Source organism: Mesocricetus auratus, unplaced genomic scaffold (assembly GCF_017639785.1).
Source record: "Mesocricetus auratus isolate SY011 unplaced genomic scaffold, BCM_Maur_2.0 Super-Scaffold_100010, whole genome shotgun sequence".
NCBI classification, from domain to species: Eukaryota; Metazoa; Chordata; class Mammalia; order Rodentia; family Cricetidae; genus Mesocricetus; species Mesocricetus auratus.
The window spans coordinates 59,498,240-59,515,184 of NW_024429194.1; the positions used below are offsets into that span (position 1 = coordinate 59,498,240).

Genomic DNA, 16,945 nt, shown 5'->3' on the forward strand with positions numbered 1-16,945 from the left:
GAGGGTTAAAGGAGGAGGCAGAGGCAGCGCATCTCTGAGAATTCAAGACAGGCTTGGTCCACAGAGGGACTTCCAGGCCAGCCAGGGTCACATAGTAGGACACTATCTCAAAACAAGACAAAAATAAGGTTTCTATTTGATTGAGAACTGTGAAAGTTAGGCTACCCATGTGACCAATGAGGCATACCTCCAGATAACTTGCCACTTTTCGTGGTCTGCATTCGTAGAGCTCCTTTGCATTTCTGTCTATTATGGCACTAAGAATTTCCTTTAAATCCATTACTCCATAGAATGGGAGACACTTAGCCATGCCTTCTATTTCCAAGTAGTTTTCAGTACTGGAAACTCCTGAGAGACAAAACAAAAACACACAGGGGCATAGTTAAGTTAGTAAGAATTATATTCCAGAACAAATCCATTGGAAACAAAAATCACTGTTAGAACATTTAGTGAACCTTCATCAGAATTTAATATTTCAGGACAAAGTTTGTTCCTTTATGGAGAACAAATAATAACTTCCCAGAAGACTTCAATTAAGTCATAGGTGCTCAGTGACACCACATGTGCTTTATATAATTTAATTGAATCCCAGTTCCTACTGGTCTGTTCCTCACATTTAGTTAGAACACTGCTTTCTTTGGAGACAGAATAAAGTCCCATGATATTTATTAAAATCAAAATGGTTTAAGTGTTTTATCAACTGCTTACTACAAGTTCTAGCCCACTGGCCTTATATCTAATTTAAAGAACTCAATTATTTTAACTTAGCAAGAATAAAAATAGACACCATATCTTGTTTCTGCAGAATTTCAGGAAATAAAAATGCTAGTGTTTATTCAAAGATTCAACTAAGAAAATACTGGAAACTGGTGTTATTTATTAAGCTATTTTAGGTAATTTAGTCATTCAAACTACCGGCCACATGACTGGATGTGTAACTGGGCAGAACATCCGAATTAGTAGGTATTCCAAAGCATTAGCTCTGACACTAGCGAACAGGAGGCACTCATCCCATTTGAACAACAGTATCCTTATACTGGAATCAATATCATGTTACCTAGAAGTGGGGGTTAACGGCTGTTGGTGAACTCAGGAAAACAGGAGTGTGGTAGAGCTTGAAGGACTGCAGGTCTAGGGACTGGAATGATCTGCTCTCTAACCTGTTCTCAGTTACTGTGTAGTTTCAAGACCAAATGGCAGATGCAACAGTGGCCAACCGAACAGTAGGAATGCTAATGGTTTCCCCCAGGAAACAACTGAGGAAAGAAGACATATCACCAAGCACTAAAAGAAGAGCTACAGAGTTCAAGGAAGGAATGAGTCTGAGAGCAGAAGGACCTCAAGTGGGACTTGAAATCACCAAGGAAGGTGAGGAGGACGCAGCGGGCTCTAGGCCTTCCTTCTCAGATATTTATACAGATGTGAAGAGAAGGTGCCTTCCAGCAACACAAACCAGAGAAACAAAGAATAAAATCTGTTCCCCTCCCCACACACCGTTCTTCATACTTCAAATTTTCCAATTAAAAGATGCCAGAGGCCTCAAGGAAAAGATCTCTGTGAGGACTGGGAGAACTGACTGCGGATTGGTTCAGGTCTGAGAGGGGCTGAAGGCTGGAGACGGATTTAAACGGGTAGCCAAGCTACTGCAGAGTACGAAGCTTACTTTTTGTCTGTTTGCTTTGTGTTTGGGGACAGGTCTCCCTATGTAGCCCAAGATTGATTTAAAGTCACTATAGACATCAAGTTAGCCCCAAACATGAAGCACTGTTCGTGTCCAGCCTCTCAGGGTATGAAACAAACATGCATCACCGTGTCCAGCCTTGCCATGGATTCATGCTACCTGGGTTTACACTTACTGTGGGACGATAATACACTGACTTTAATGGAGGGCTATGCAACAAATTTATTAAGGGTTAAACTCTAGAGGCAGCCTGTGTGGGTTCCAATCCTAGATCTAACACTGAATATCCTCTAGAGCAAACTTAACTTTTCCACGCTTCAGTTTTTTTCATCTGTAAAACAGAGACTGTGATAGAAGCTCCTCTGGAGACTGCTAGGCGAGTAAATGGGCTGATATGTTAATTCTTTGAGGGCTACTCTGCACATAATGGTTACTCAAAAGTTATTAGCTGTTATGAATGAAGAAACTGAGGAATGCATGCTCTGGACATGCCTAAGCAGTTGGAACCACGGAGGGAAGGCATTCTGCAGACAAGTCTTTATCTTGTTAAACTGAAAATCACCCAAAATTTGAAGTTTGGAACACTGAAACATTTCCACCCCCACTCCCCCAGATATCCAGCTCTGTGCTTCTGTACACTGTTGCTACTTAATTTCTAAAATTTATTGTTAATATTTTATGTATGTTTTGTCTGTACCATATGAAGCCTTGCATGAGGAGGACAGAACAGGTTGTTAGATCCCGTGGAAATGGAATTCCAGATAGCTGTGAGCTGCTAAGTGGATCCTCTGGAAAAGCAGCCAGTGCTCTTAACTGCTGAGCCATCTCTCCAGCCCCCACTTACTGTCCTCTGTGTCTCTGTGAAAGCATTCCTTTAAAAATCCTTTCCTACATTTTGGGTGTGACAATTTAGCAATGGAGTCTTTCTGAATGGTGCCTGTGCACTGGACAGAAGATAAAGGGGAAGTAACAGAAAGGCTAACCCAGGGAGTTATGGCAGTATGGAAATTATAAAATGACAGAGAAGGCCAGCAAAGAGCTGGACTCCCCACAGCAGATACAATCTTTTCAACCTATCTGGCAAGGCCATGGAATCCAGATGTTCATGTGAGACAGCTGATGCACCATGTCACTTGGCAAAACAAATAAATGCTTTTAAACATCGAAAGAGATGGCCATTTTCATTATCCCCATTATCCCACATATTTGTTTTGTCACCAAAGAGTTCTGATAGCAAGAAGGCAGTTGGGTTGCCATGTGGAAAGACAACAGAGAGTGCACTCATCACCTGAACGGCCCTCTGAAGGAAGTTCACTTCTTCACAGCTGACAATGACTTTTAGTGAAATGAAAATATACCTGAAAACCCCAAAAGCCAAATGCAGCTCTTGGAAGAAGGTTTATTTTTTTCCAAGCCAGAAATATTAAGCCACATTATTGTACCTGGTATCAGTTTGATCTTGAAGCCATTTGCTGTAAGACGAGGGTCACTCAGGTAAGTTGATCCACTGCTTCTCTGGTCAACTGCTGACATTTTATGTAACACCTCTAAATAATGAGACCCATTAAAGAGACTGAAAAAGAAAGAAATTAACATCCTTTACCTTAAATATTGAGATTGAAATACGAGGATTTATGGAAGCTAACCCAAGGTGTTTTGAAGAGTGTGCCATGCCCTGTAAGGAGCACTCTGCATTGCTAGCACTGTATAAGAGGCCGACTGTGAAGTGTGCTCAGAAAGGAGGAAGGACAAATATAAAGGACAACTTGTCTCTTCTAGAATGTCATAAACTCAATGAGAAATACTAACAGTATTTCTCTAAATATAATACAAATCAAAAATTGACCAACAGTGAATACCTTTAAAGCGCTCCAAAATGAAAAGCACACTGAGTCAACAAGCTACTCACTTTGAGTGGTTATGCTCAAAGTCAAATGCTACTCAAGGCTTCTTCAATAGCAAGAAGATTAAATAAAAGATCCTTTTTCTTCCAAAAACTGGTAAATTTTTCAGTTCAAACTTTGGGAGAGAGTCTTTCAGTCCAATATAGACATGTTTGGCAAAGGTGCCCCTCAAGAGTCATTACAAAAGAGGGCCTACCACAGCAGAGAGACTGACTTAGGTACACAACAAGGCACCGTCTGAGGACAGCAGTGTGTTGTTACAAATCCATTCTCCGTGGAAAACAAATGAAGTCTTTCAATTCACTCAGAAGGCTGGCACTCCACTGACGGTGAGAGCAGACATCACAGAATGCTTCGGCTGTATGTCTAGTTCATCTCACCAACTCTGCAAAGAATCTGAAAGCTTGTGGTAAGGGTAAAAGTACAGCTCCGTGAGTAAGCAGTCTGCCTTGGATCCTGGGTGCATGGCTTACTGACTGACTGCGTGAGCACACCTAAGATAGCTGCTCTGAACGTGTTTCCTCATCTGTGAGGTGACCGACCAGCTCCGTGACATCACAGCAGAGTTTCTGTCATCCAGTCACGGTTCAGCAAAGCCGAGTCACTGTTCTTTGGCTGTAATGGCTTATCACCTATTATATACTTCAATCACAATCTTCAGACATGTTACACAGCTAGCATTAGCATTCCGTTGAAGACACTGCACCCGATCCGTAACTCCCCTTATCAGCCCAGCAGGGTACTCAGTCCAGGACTTCACTAGAAAAGCAGCATCAGCTGCTAGGGGGACATTTGAAATCACACTTTTCTTACAGCTGATGCTCAGTCAAGAAAACTGCCTCCCTTAGGGCATGAGCACAAAACAGCAGCTTTTACTGCATCTCCATAAACAAAAGACATCACACTAACATGTGTAAGAAGCTGAATTTTAAATAGGCACAGAGTTTCTAAAAAGTAAATGAAAATCTATAATTACCATTCAGAAAAGCAATCAAGTTACAAAGGCACATGTGTCCTGGCTGCTCATGAGGAAACAGGGAAAAACTGCTGTCAATTGCTCCTTGGGTAAGATTCTTGAGTCAGTCTCTAGGAAAGCTGTGGACAGTCCTAGGTTTTCATCATGCTGCCTTATTGAAAAGACAGCTGGACAAGTGTCCTCCTGTGTTTGTGCCCTGTTGTTTTTCATTAAATGGCCATGTTCCCAACATACCCACACACTGCTTTCTTTATTCCAGTTCTTTTGAAGTTATCTAGCGATGAACATTCTATTGAGAACATTCCTACCAGTCTTTAAACTGTAGACTTTCATTTACTTTGTCCTAGTACATCAGTCTGTGTCAGACTAGAAACTAAGCATAAAAGACGATGGTTTATAGTTTGGTTACTACTTATTTGTATATAAAACAAGTTACTCATATAAGATATAAAAGACACACCACCTTTACAATGAAAAATAAAATTAGTTCAGGCAGCAATTATTAGAAGATTATTAGACATTAGATAGAGAGGTAGTTGGGGGCTTTGAGAGGGAGGGATCACCTTCGTTCAGAGCTGGGGAACTGTGCTGAGGTTTGAAGCACATAGCCTTTCCTACTGGGAGGAAGCCCCACTGGAGAGTAGACTGTAAGTCTCCTCTTTCTTTCTGAGGTTAATTTCCAGCTAAAGACAGGGGAGGAGAGGGATGAGTACCTTACCAGGAGCTGGAGGGATGGCTCAGTGGTTAAGAGCACAGGCTGCTCTTCCAGAAAAGACCAGAGTTCAGTTCCTAGCACCCACAGCTGGTTGTTCACAATGGCCTGTAACTGCAGCTCTAGGGGACTGGTGCCTTCTTCTGGTATCTGAAGGCACCCAATCATATGTGACTTACACACACACACACACACACACACGCGCGCGCACACACACACACACACACACACACTCTAAACAAATAAATATTTAAAAAATCCCAAACTCAAAACCTACTGCTAATCAGAGACAAAAGAATATTCCACTGACTGCTACATAGTAAATCAATCACACAATAAAACTACAACCAAATATAATATGTAGAACTTACAGATAGAAATTAAATTAAAAACTGTCAAAGTAAAAAACAAAATAAAACAAAAGCAAAACCTTTGAAACAATGAAGAACAATTTTAAGCTTTTATTATTGAGCAAGGTATGAAAAAGGCATTTGTGATTAGGTTAAAAACTAATCATTTTTATTAGCATGTGAGAGGACTAAGAGTAAGAATTATTCCCACATACTTTAATGAATGGAAGGAAAAGTGTCTATGTATATACTTGCATATGGGCAGAAACGGGATGGGGCAAAACCTCTTGGTAATGGCTCCTAAAGGCATTCACTGTCTAATTCTGCTCTGGCGTATGTTGGCCAGTTACAGAGCAGTGGAACAGCAGAGAGTCACAGAACCCTAGCTTTCAGTTACCCTAGAGAAGCCACAAAGGTACAGGAGAAGCGAGTGTGCCTGGGTACTGAGGCAAGATGAGCCACTCTGAAGCTTCTAAAATTGCTTCTAAGCAGCTAGTAGCACCATTAGAGTTCAGGAAAACTTTCTAACAGATTCCTTCAAATAAGTATCACTTATCCCGACTAGAAAAGAACTTTCACCTTTTAGCATTAAACATTAAGTGTTAAAAAACCTCTTACTTCACCTTACCTCTCTGTTAATACAATTGGCTTTTCCAGTGGCTCTGCAGGGAGTTTATGATTCTCAAGAAGTCTCTTAAATAGCAGGGCTTCCTCCACTCTGTATGGGTTCAGTAACATGACATCTGCTCTGGATGTGACCAGCCATGCATCAGGAAACTTGAGACTGTGGATCAGGCAAATCTCATCCTTATCTTCCAAGTCAACTTTCTTCTGTTTCTTAAAATTCACTTTTAAGTTTTCCAGAGAAAAGGGGACCTCGGCTACTTTAATATTTTCACTCTTCCTCTTTTCAGTCTGGGACTGAAAGAGCTCCTCGAGTTTTGGCTGATTAGACAATGAGGCTTTCAACTTGTGTTTTTGTGTCAAGCCCCACGCACCGGTGGCCCTTATCTTTTTTCTGCCATCTTTCAATGACACTGGTGGCTCCTGTTCAATAGCTTTCTTCATTTGATTATTGTATCGCTCCAAGTCTTTTTTAGCTTTTTCTTCATATCTAAAAACAGAGGGAAAACAGAACTAATGAGCTCATAATAAAAAGATAATAATTATCTGAAGTAAACATCAAAAATAATGAGCTTTTATTCAGTAACAACAAGGAAATGTACATTAGAACGACCCTATTGTGTGTGCTTATGATAAACTCCAAACAGAGCACAGAAATTGGCTCCTGAAAAGCAGTCAAAAGCAAATGGGAAAGGACTCAAATTTGTGTTCATGGAGATCTTACCCAACATTAGAGGGTGGGAACAGCAGGAACTTAGCTAAAAGACGGCATCAAGTGGCCTGCGTCATCAGAACACAGGTCCTTGCTTCCAGAACAACTTGAAATTGAGAGAAAATCCCATGTGTGGGAGCCCTCAGGAAAACAGTAAAAGGCTAATGAGCTGAACAGAGATCCAGCTGCTTCCAGTGCAGGGGATAGTTTGGTGTCTGAGTTACATGCGGGGCTTAGTAAACACATTGGGCTTTCAATTAAAACTAGAAGAGGGGCATATCTTAGGAGGAAAAACCACAATGTCCACTGCACAATTAAAAGTCACCACTTAAGAAGCAAAACAGAAAACTGAGAGTGGGGGCCAAGGGCAGAAGAGTCAGGAAAGCCACATTCAGAGTGACTCAGGTTTATAGTTACTAAAAAGTTTTCTGCACATGTTCGGTGAGTCTGAGATGAGCAACAGAGAGGGACTCAGAGGGCCAAAGGGGAAGCTCGAGTGAGAAGTAGAATGTGTAAGTACACAAAGAAAGTGGCGAAAAGTATAGAACTAAGACACAGGATCTGGGATGGAATACTCACTGGGCAGATTTAACTACAGAGCACACATGGAAACCAAAGGGCCAGTGAACCCGAAGGCAGAGCTACAGAAGCTACAGAAGCTACCTCCTCTGTGAGGAGGGCAGAAAAGGGACCCACGCACACTTGAGCAGCCAGGGGCTCGTGCACAAGCACCCCAACAGGTCAAGTCTCAATTATTTTTTAAATGAAATTACATTTGATGATCTAAGAAATACAAGTAGAGGCAGGTTAAATGCAAACAAAGCCTGCCAGGCATTCCAGAAGCAAGCTGATGAAAACCAAAGGTAATTCCCCAAATAAGTTATTGAGAAGGAAACCAAGAGGTCAATGCAACGCTGGCTGAATGTGCAGCCGTTTAAGTGAGGAGAGAGCCCAGGCCTGCCAACCATAAATGCCCTTCAAAGGGAAGATTAAGCAAATGCCTTCAGGTAAAATAAGAAGTTTTCTACTAACATACCTGCACTCTTAAAAGAACAACATAAACACGAAGCAATTATACCTGTGGGCTTTTAGGTTTTATGTGAGACTGTGTGGTATTAACTTTAACTGAAATATGCTAAAAAGGATGCATGATGTATTAAGCAAAGCAACAAGAAATATAAATTAGATGTTGAAATGTATTCACTCAAACCTTGAGTTCCTCTGTAATTGTTCGGAGAGCAGGAACAGACAACAGGGGGCAGGGCAGATCTAACACCAATTATTATAAGACATAGACCAAATATAACTAAAGGACAGGACACCCATCTTTATAGGCATCTAAGAGCTGCACTTTTGTAATAACACAGATAGCATAAAAGAATGAAAAAATGTATACACTACACAAACAGAAAGAGTAAGAAAACGAGAGAGTGACAATATCAGATCAAAATGCCAAGCTATCAGAGATGAAGAGTCACCAGGGAGCTTAACACTCAGATGTGTGTGCCTCTCTTCTCCTGATGAGTGGCATGAAGAGATGACAAAACGTTAGTAAAACGACAGATCTTAGCAAACCGCCAACTGCCTCAACTTAAACAATCAGCAGAAATTCTCAAATCATTCACCAGGACAGGAAATACAATGAGCTAGACATGGCAAGAGGTGAAGGAAATCTAACTTAGATATTTTCTGCTTATGTTAGACTGGAAACCAAGTTGATTTTTAAAAGCCTCAAATATCCGAAAACTAGCCAACCCAATAGTATTCACACTAGCCTCAGTTGCAACAATTAGAGGTTGAATTAACAAACTTAATTATTCTTATAGAACTAAACATTACCACTTAAAATGGGGGTGGGCAGGGGACTGGGGGGGCTGGGAAGGGGGAAGGGAGAGGGAGCTGGGATTAACATGTGAAGAAAGCTTGTTTCTAATTTAAATAAAAAATTTTAAAAATGATGTGTCATGAAAATATTGTTGAAAAGTCAGAGGTGTCACATAATTTTATTTATGTGAGGTTTAAATACTGGCAAAACCCAGGTGCTATAACAGTAATCAAAGTAGTGTCCACCTGTGCAGGGAGGTGGGATGATGGAAATGCATGCTTTCATTGAGGTTACTGCTCATGTGGGTGTGTGTATTTCCAAAAAAGGTACTGAAGTACACTGCTAAGATCTTTGCATTCCACTGTAGGTACATGTTACACAATTCAAAGGATGATTTAAGGAAGTATTGAGGAGCCAGACATGGCAGTGTGTGCCCACAGTCACGGCACTTGGTTGGTGGAGTAGTCAGAGTTATAAGTCCAAGACCAGATTATTCTAGAAAGCAATTTCATTTCAAAATCAAATACATAAATAATAAAAATACTACATGATAAAGCCACTATAATGGCACATGGAATAAAAAGTATACCATTTAATCCATCAGAGTTAATGCTAATTTTTCTATTCTCACTTAAAGTCATGAGTTGATACTAAATTCCAATAAATCAAACATATCTAAGATATATATATATCTTAATCAACAGCATAAACAATGGGTATTTCAAATTTATAGTGGGTGAAATAGTAAGAGGGCTTCCTTTTTTTCTCAGTTATAAAAGGAGTTAAAGAAGACAGTCCACCACAGTGGCAATGCCAAGAACACTATGAAAATTCGGATGCCTGGTTTTCCTGCTCACCTGGATGATCCTGGGTGGCTGTTTTAAAACAGCTTCTCACTGATTTTGTGGCATGAGAATTAACGGCTGCCTTGTTCACCTCAGGAAGTGGTGCCCAACAGCCCCAGATAGAGCTTGATGGCGTTTGGTGGACTTCTGCTGCTTAGAAACCATGTAAACGTAATGCAAAGTGTTCTTCTGTCCCTCAGGGTACTCATTTATAGTATCTAGACGATTTACATCACTGCCTCGTTATGTCATCAGGAATGAGTTGCTTGGGACACTGTAAAAGGCGTTGCTTACTCCATCAGGGAGCCTAAGCTGGGGCTGGATGTACTCTGTGGCAGAGTATGTGCTTTGTGCACACAAGGCTGGTTCAATCCCCAATACAACGAACACGAAAACAAAAAGAAACAAATCCTACAACGTGAATGGCACATTGACTCAAAGTCAATATTTAAGTAACATACATTTTTAAAATTAAGTTTTAAATTTGGACTTAGAAAACACAGATTATTTCTGGTCTCGTAAGAAGCTGGCTTAGATGCTATAGAACAGTGCTTGTATGTGTGTTATGAAGCGAGGCTAAGAAACAAGAGACCACAGCAGTATGCCGTCTATAGTCAGAACATGTTTCTGAAAAAGAAATACAAGATGTAGTTGGATAAGATTGCAAAAAAGGTCTCCTTCATTGTAAACTAAATGAACAATTTATCATTTGCTTCTTATATTCATACTTTTGAAAATTATTTTCTCCAAATTATACATAGAACACGAACATATGGGTTAGTTATACAAAACACATGATCTGTAATAGTTTACTTTCACAGGCACTAGAAATAAGTATATTTTTAGCTCTTAGACACTAGAACTCCAGACTTTTCCTATGGGGTGGAAAATGAGTTCAGGATAAAGGTCACCATTTGTAATTAATTATAATGTGCAAATTTTTGCATATGGTACTAATCTTTTGATTTATTCAAGAAGCCAATTTAATTAGTTCCTTGGGAAACATAAAAAGTTATGTCCAAAATAATACAAGGTAAATGTTAAGTAAGAGCAGATGCTGCCTCTCTATTTAATACCATTAAGGGACTTAGCAACTTGAATGGAAACTATCCACACTTATTTGACTAACCAGTCAGGTCAAATGATGTTTCTGAAACTAAAGGCTACATTTAATTATAAAGTTTATTTATCATTTCCAGTAATATCCAAATTGCAACATCACTTATTTATTTTAAGTAGGAATATACTGGAAATGAAAGCTCAGATTAACACAAACTGACTAAAGGGCCCCCTCTCCCCTGAGTGGCAGGGGAGGTACATGGCTCACACCTGGATTCTAACCCAGAGGATAACAAAACAAAGGAAAACAATCAGAAAGCACCTAAGTATTCCCTACCCTGAGTCTGTCCCACCTTCTCAGCAGAGACTGAAATTCTGGCTAGGCCTGGAACTTACAGAAGCATCTGAAACCTGCCCCGGCCCAATCTTCAGCACACTCTCACATTGTATTCTGTATCATAAAGTCTTTTCCCTTCCTGGCTCTACCATGCTCTTTCTCATGTGATAACTCCCTAAAACCCTTCTGGTTAGTTGTATACAAGGAAGCCATTTTCTGTCCCACATATGGGACAACTGCTAAGTCTGTTCCTAACTGTCCATATTTCCCGTCTCTTAAAACTCATCAGGGCTATGATGAAGACCGTGGACAGCACCAGACAGAGACCCACCCTGGACAATGCTCAGAGGGAGACTTTGGAGGACTCAGTCCTCTATGGAGACAAGGAGAGCTGAAGGCTGTCAGAGGAAAACTGTCTTCCGGATAAAACACAACTGACGTACATGTGAATTCAGAGACGTGGCAGCATGCACAGGACCTGCACAGGTTCAAGACAGCTGGGGTCCCTGGGAGTGGGACGTGGGCATGAACTCACATCCACTTCTAAGGAAAACTTAGTTTTCTCCAGTGGAGTCTCACTGGCTATGTTAACCACGCTTCAGTGTGAGCCCCACACCCAGTAGAAGAAGGCCAACACAAAACAGACTCAATGGTATTTCTGTAGACTCGGCATTCTTTCTGTTTTGGTCTTATTAGTCTTTTGAGTGTATGTTTTGGTTTCTGGTTTTGTGTTTTTGTGACTTGTGTATGTGTTTCGTATTTCTTTGTATTTTAAGGGGGGGGCATGAGATTGGGTGAGTATGGAGGTAGGGATCATCTGTGAGGAGTTGAGGGGAAACTGTCACCAGAATATATTGTACAAAAAAATTTCAATAAAAAACCCTCAAAATTCTATGATTACTACATGACAAACTGCAGAGTATACTGTTTCTGAATAGAAGATGTATGTTATTCTTAACTGAAGTAACTATCCAGAAAACCCTTAACTAGTGTTTCCTAAATGGAGGAGAGGTATGGAAAGGAGGGACGAAGGAAGAAGAAAGACAAAGGAAATGTGAGTAACAGGAAGAAAGAACAGCAAGAATGAACTGCAGCCCTGCAGAAGAGGTCCACCTTGTGGTACTGGGATGGACGTCAGGTCCTCAAGAGAGGCAGGAGGTGCCCTTTGCGACAGTAGATATGGAAGCCAGGCAGGCCTACTGGGAATGGAAGACGGACTCTCAGGAGGCAGACAGGTACTCTGTCACTAAGCTGCAGTCCTAGGTCTACTCTCAGATCACTTTCTATTCTTTGCAGAATTAAGGGTTATAGACAGAACTTCAAAATGAAAGCTGAAGGAGAATTGACAGATGTGGCTCCAATCCAGTGGATCATAGTCCTAGGGTCCCCCGGCCCTGAAACCTAAACATTTTGTTTTTTAAAAAGGCATCTGTGTGTCTGATTCTAAGACATTAGTATTTTCTAGGCATATTTCTGTTTCTGGAACCCCTGTCAACTGAATTGACTTAGAGCAAATGAAAACTGCCATTTACAATGCAAAGTTTCATGTCACAGTTTAAAAACCCCAATCACAGAAACACAGAAATCACTCTCTACACAGTGGACATCGCCCTGAACTGTAACAGCCACTATCTTATCTACACCTCACAACAATGAGAGACAAACACACCACACACTCACGTACCAATGCACCAACAGCCAGCAAAGAATGGCTGCCTGCAGGAGCCAGGTGTAGTTTCTGAGGTCTGCTCTAAATGGATTCCGTAACACTACTAAAGAAAAATTTAGATGAAGCTTATTAACCATAATACTAATAACCTGATCATTTGGGACTCAACGGCGAGACAATGCTAACTACCCCTCTCCACGAGGAATTGAAAGAGAAGCTGTAGCAAGGCTGAAGGGAACGCCTCCCTCCTGAGTTCGCACTACCCCACACTCACAGAAGCTGGAAGTATGTTTGCTTCTTCACGCAACCTGACACATGAGAACTACACACATTTAGAGGGTACCACCTGACGTTTCAAAGAATTCGCTCAATCATTTAGGTAAAACTTAAGGCAACTGTAATAGCACGAGCCTTATGTGTACAATAATTCAAAATAAGATTCTACAAAGTTGACATTATGAAATAATTAGCATTTCAAACACTGGCCATTTCATGCACTAAGCTGGGTTCTTTAAAAAGTTATAAGGGGCTAGAGAGATGGCTCCATGGTTCCCCAGCTGCTCTTTCAGAGGACTTAGGCTCGACTCCTAGCACCCACATGCAGACTTACAAATCTAACTGTAACTTCAGTCCAGGGGATACAACAACCTCTTCTGGCTTCCATGGGCACTAGGCATACATGTGGTATACAGACATACATGCAGGCAAAGCACCCATACATATACATCTATGTTACAGCAATTATATTATGGTTAGTCCTAAAATATGAATGTATGTCTTTATTTCTTAAGATACATACAAGGATAATTATGAAGCTGATGTGCCATGCCTCAGCCTGGCCTCAGAGTTGTGAGGGGAAGGAGGAATCACGTGGGAACTATTCACCAAACAGAACTGGCCATGGATGAAATGGGGTACTGGGCTCACTGCATCTCACGCTGATAAGTGTCTGGAATTGAGCCAGGCACAACGGCCCCCTTCCCAAACAAGCTGTCTTGTGTGTGGTATTTAAGAGGAGAGCAAACATTTGATCTTCGCTGCTTCTAGTAACAGTTTCCTAATACAGCTCACTGTTTTATGTGTTAATCGTCGGCACATTATTTTTAACTGATAGTTTATTCCTAAGACTGAATTCACCAATGAAGACATGAAAAAGTTAACCAGCTACGTCACTTAGAATGAATTTTAAACCAGAGGTGATGGATTATATTTAAATATTTCCCCAGATATTTGACAGAGTTTTGAAATAATTAGATAATAATAAGTGACTGGAAGTCTAATTTTATCCTTCACTTTCTAATGGGCCAGAAATTCAAAATGCAACATTTTGTATCGCTATAAAATTGTGTGTAGAGAGCTACCCGTGCAGGGTGACAGCCATCATCTTTACCAGAGCAGCTGTGACTGCTTGCAAGTGATCCTAAAAACTGAACCTGCTGACTGTCGACATTCTCTTAGGGAGGAAGGAGTAGGGAGGGTCATCAGACCCTCGCCGAGGTTCCAGCTTTCTCCTTCACCTCTCTGGCAGCTGTATGGGATCCTGACTTAACTGCATACGGTGTCATTGTTGCAGGAGGCGCTAAGGAATATGAGGGTGGAAAGCTAACTGTAACTAAGCCTAATAAGGTCACTGGTTCCCTGAGTTGGACTTTGGTGGAATTGTACTTTGGTTTGTTTTTGGTGCTTTAGAAGAAAGGGGTACATGTGTATTTACATCTCCCAAGGCAAACAGTTCCCACAACAAGTGCAAGCCAGCTAGAAATACCCATTATGTTGTTTTGGTACATATACTTACATTTGGAGATACAAATAATATTTTAATCAGCTGAAATCACTTATTTATGTCCAAAATAGCCACTGAAATTTATAAATTACCAATAGATAAAATTTAGATACCACAAGTTATACTATATAGGCAGTAATTCACTAACCTTGTTCTGCAACAACATCACAGTCCTTTGTACTATGTGTCTCATTTCAGAGACTGATTTAAAAGGGGGGAACAGGCAAAATATATACAAAAACCAGTCTAATGCAAAAGCTTGAAAAAAACCCTGCTCCAGAGGTCTTTAACATAAATAAAAGTATGAAGAAAGTGGAGAAAAACTCAGACCAAAGAGGCTGCAGCATACAGTAAATAAGGAAAACAAATGTCTTCGAAACAAAAGTTAAAAAAAATCCCATTCTCCAAAATAACAATAAGAAGTGATACCAAGAAAGATACTTTAGTCAAGCCAAGAAGCATTTTCCGTTTTGTTTTTTCTTCCATAAATGTGAAGTTTAGAAAGCTTCTAACTCATGAGTCATATAGAATGGAAACAGCTGAGCATCCGGGGCACATGATGCTCTGGAAACTTACTCTAGTTTTTCCTCCTCACTCAATGTCTCCCACAGTGCTTCGATTTGTGCTGTTGCATCCTCCAGACCAGTCTTAGGATGTTCTGCGAGGAACTGAGCTCGATGATCTTGAACAAACAGGGCACTTGCTGACATGGGTTTCTTGACTGCTCGACTGCTAATTAAGTCATAGGCTGTAAGCTGTCCAGATTTGTTATCTATTACATTTGAGGGCTTGCTACAAGGACCATCACTGAGATTCTTTGGTTCAAGGGTTGGGTGGCTACTATCACTAATGTTACATGCTAAACTTTTTTGTGGCACTAAAATTTTCACAGGTTCAATATTCTCTCCCATTGCATTTAACACGTTTCCCTTGCTCCAGTCATCTGCACAGATTTCCACAGGTTTCTCAAGAATTGCTTCTTCCCCATCTGCCCCATGCTCTTCTGTCCCATCCCTGCCATTTTCTTCTTGGCTAGGCTCACTGGAACCCGCAAAGTGAGTCTTACTGTATTTACTCTGGACTTCCTCGGATGGAAAACTATTCATGGGCATATTTTGGAATGCATTTCTGGTGTCCTTATTAATGCTAGAATATTCACTACTAAAATGACTATCACAGTGGTCATTTACATGTATCTGTTGATTTAAATAATGATCAATGTTTTTTCTAGATTCATCATTTTGGAAGTGAATAGCCGAAGTGTCAGCACTTGGATAATTATTTCCAGATGACTCCATTTTATTAAAGAGCACATCTGTTTTTGCTGTTACATGAGCTGCCATGTTGGCCGAGGAAACATCTGTTTTGTTATTTTCACAAGGCTCTGTACTGGGTAGCGGTCCATAACAGGTCACCAACATATTTTCAAGAGCAATTAAGACAGATTCCTAAAAATATAAATGAATAAATATTAGGAAGCACACTGGGGAAAAAAAGGACAGTATTTAAAATAATAACAAAAATACAAAAAAGTAATTTTAATATGGGAGCAGTTAAGACTCTGTAAGTTTATAAATAGCATAAATACTACAAAACTTTATTTGAAAAAGGTTACCTTATTCTGTAATAATACTTGACTCTTATCTGGTGTTAGATTTACATCCAGTTCAGCTGAAGGAACATCAATTTTCAGAAAGAAAATGGGATACAACCGAGTAGATTCCTTTAGGCACTTCAGATGATAGTAACGTCGGATTAGCTAGAAATACATGCAATGAATAAAAGAGAAAAGTATCTTGTCATTAGCAACTTTAAATGCTACTGAAAGCGTACACTGAATGGAGAGAGTAAGCAGATGTGGCTGTGGCCTGGAAGGGCAGGGCCTGCCTGAGTAGGACTGTCCCCTGGAGGCCCTGACCCTGTGTGGGGCACAGGCTCTCATAACATGTCCACACTCAGTGCACTTGGCTTCACAATTAATCACGGTGCCACAGAGATTTGAAGGCCTAGAGTACAAATCACCCCATGCTCCTTTCGGGTTATTTCCCTTCAGGATGTCATTAAATAGGTGTGGCAACACACCTACCATTCCAGTATTCAAAGCCAACCTGGAATAGTAGCAAGATCCTGTTTCAAATGCATGAGCAAAAGCGTGAGTAAATGAATACCTTAAAAACCACCTAACATTTGTTTCTTCACTCTAAATGGGGATCCCAATGTATCACTGAGTTGTAAAAAGTAAAGGAAACAGTAAAATACTAGATGAAAGAAAATTTGTTTATTTTTCTTTTTCCTATTTTAAACCAAGTTCTTAGAAGTGGTCTCTAAAAATTTGACAAATGACAGAGTTAAGATTTTTAATTTCTGGGCCTGGAGAGATGGTTCAGTGTCTAAGAGCACTGGCTGCTCTTCCAGAGGACGCAGGTTCAATCTCAACACCCACAGATAGCTCAGAACCATGTGGAACT

At 40.5% G+C, this 16,945-nt stretch overlaps 1 protein-coding gene across 1 annotated transcript in view; it reads right to left on the minus strand.

Moving 5' to 3' along the window:
* The window catches only part of Pms1 (PMS1 homolog 1, mismatch repair system component), an 81,687-nt gene that overhangs the window by 3,052 nt on the left and 61,690 nt on the right, over window positions 1–16,945 (minus strand). The window contains exons 8-12 of the mRNA XM_005084487.4: window positions 16,093–16,236; window positions 15,054–15,925; window positions 6,252–6,737; window positions 3,124–3,254; window positions 188–348 (exon numbers count right to left, since the gene is read on the minus strand). Of these exons, the coding sequence (XP_005084544.1) occupies window positions 188–348; window positions 3,124–3,254; window positions 6,252–6,737; window positions 15,054–15,925; window positions 16,093–16,236 (1,794 nt within the window). The remainder of the gene's footprint in view (window positions 1–187; window positions 349–3,123; window positions 3,255–6,251; window positions 6,738–15,053; window positions 15,926–16,092; window positions 16,237–16,945) is intronic.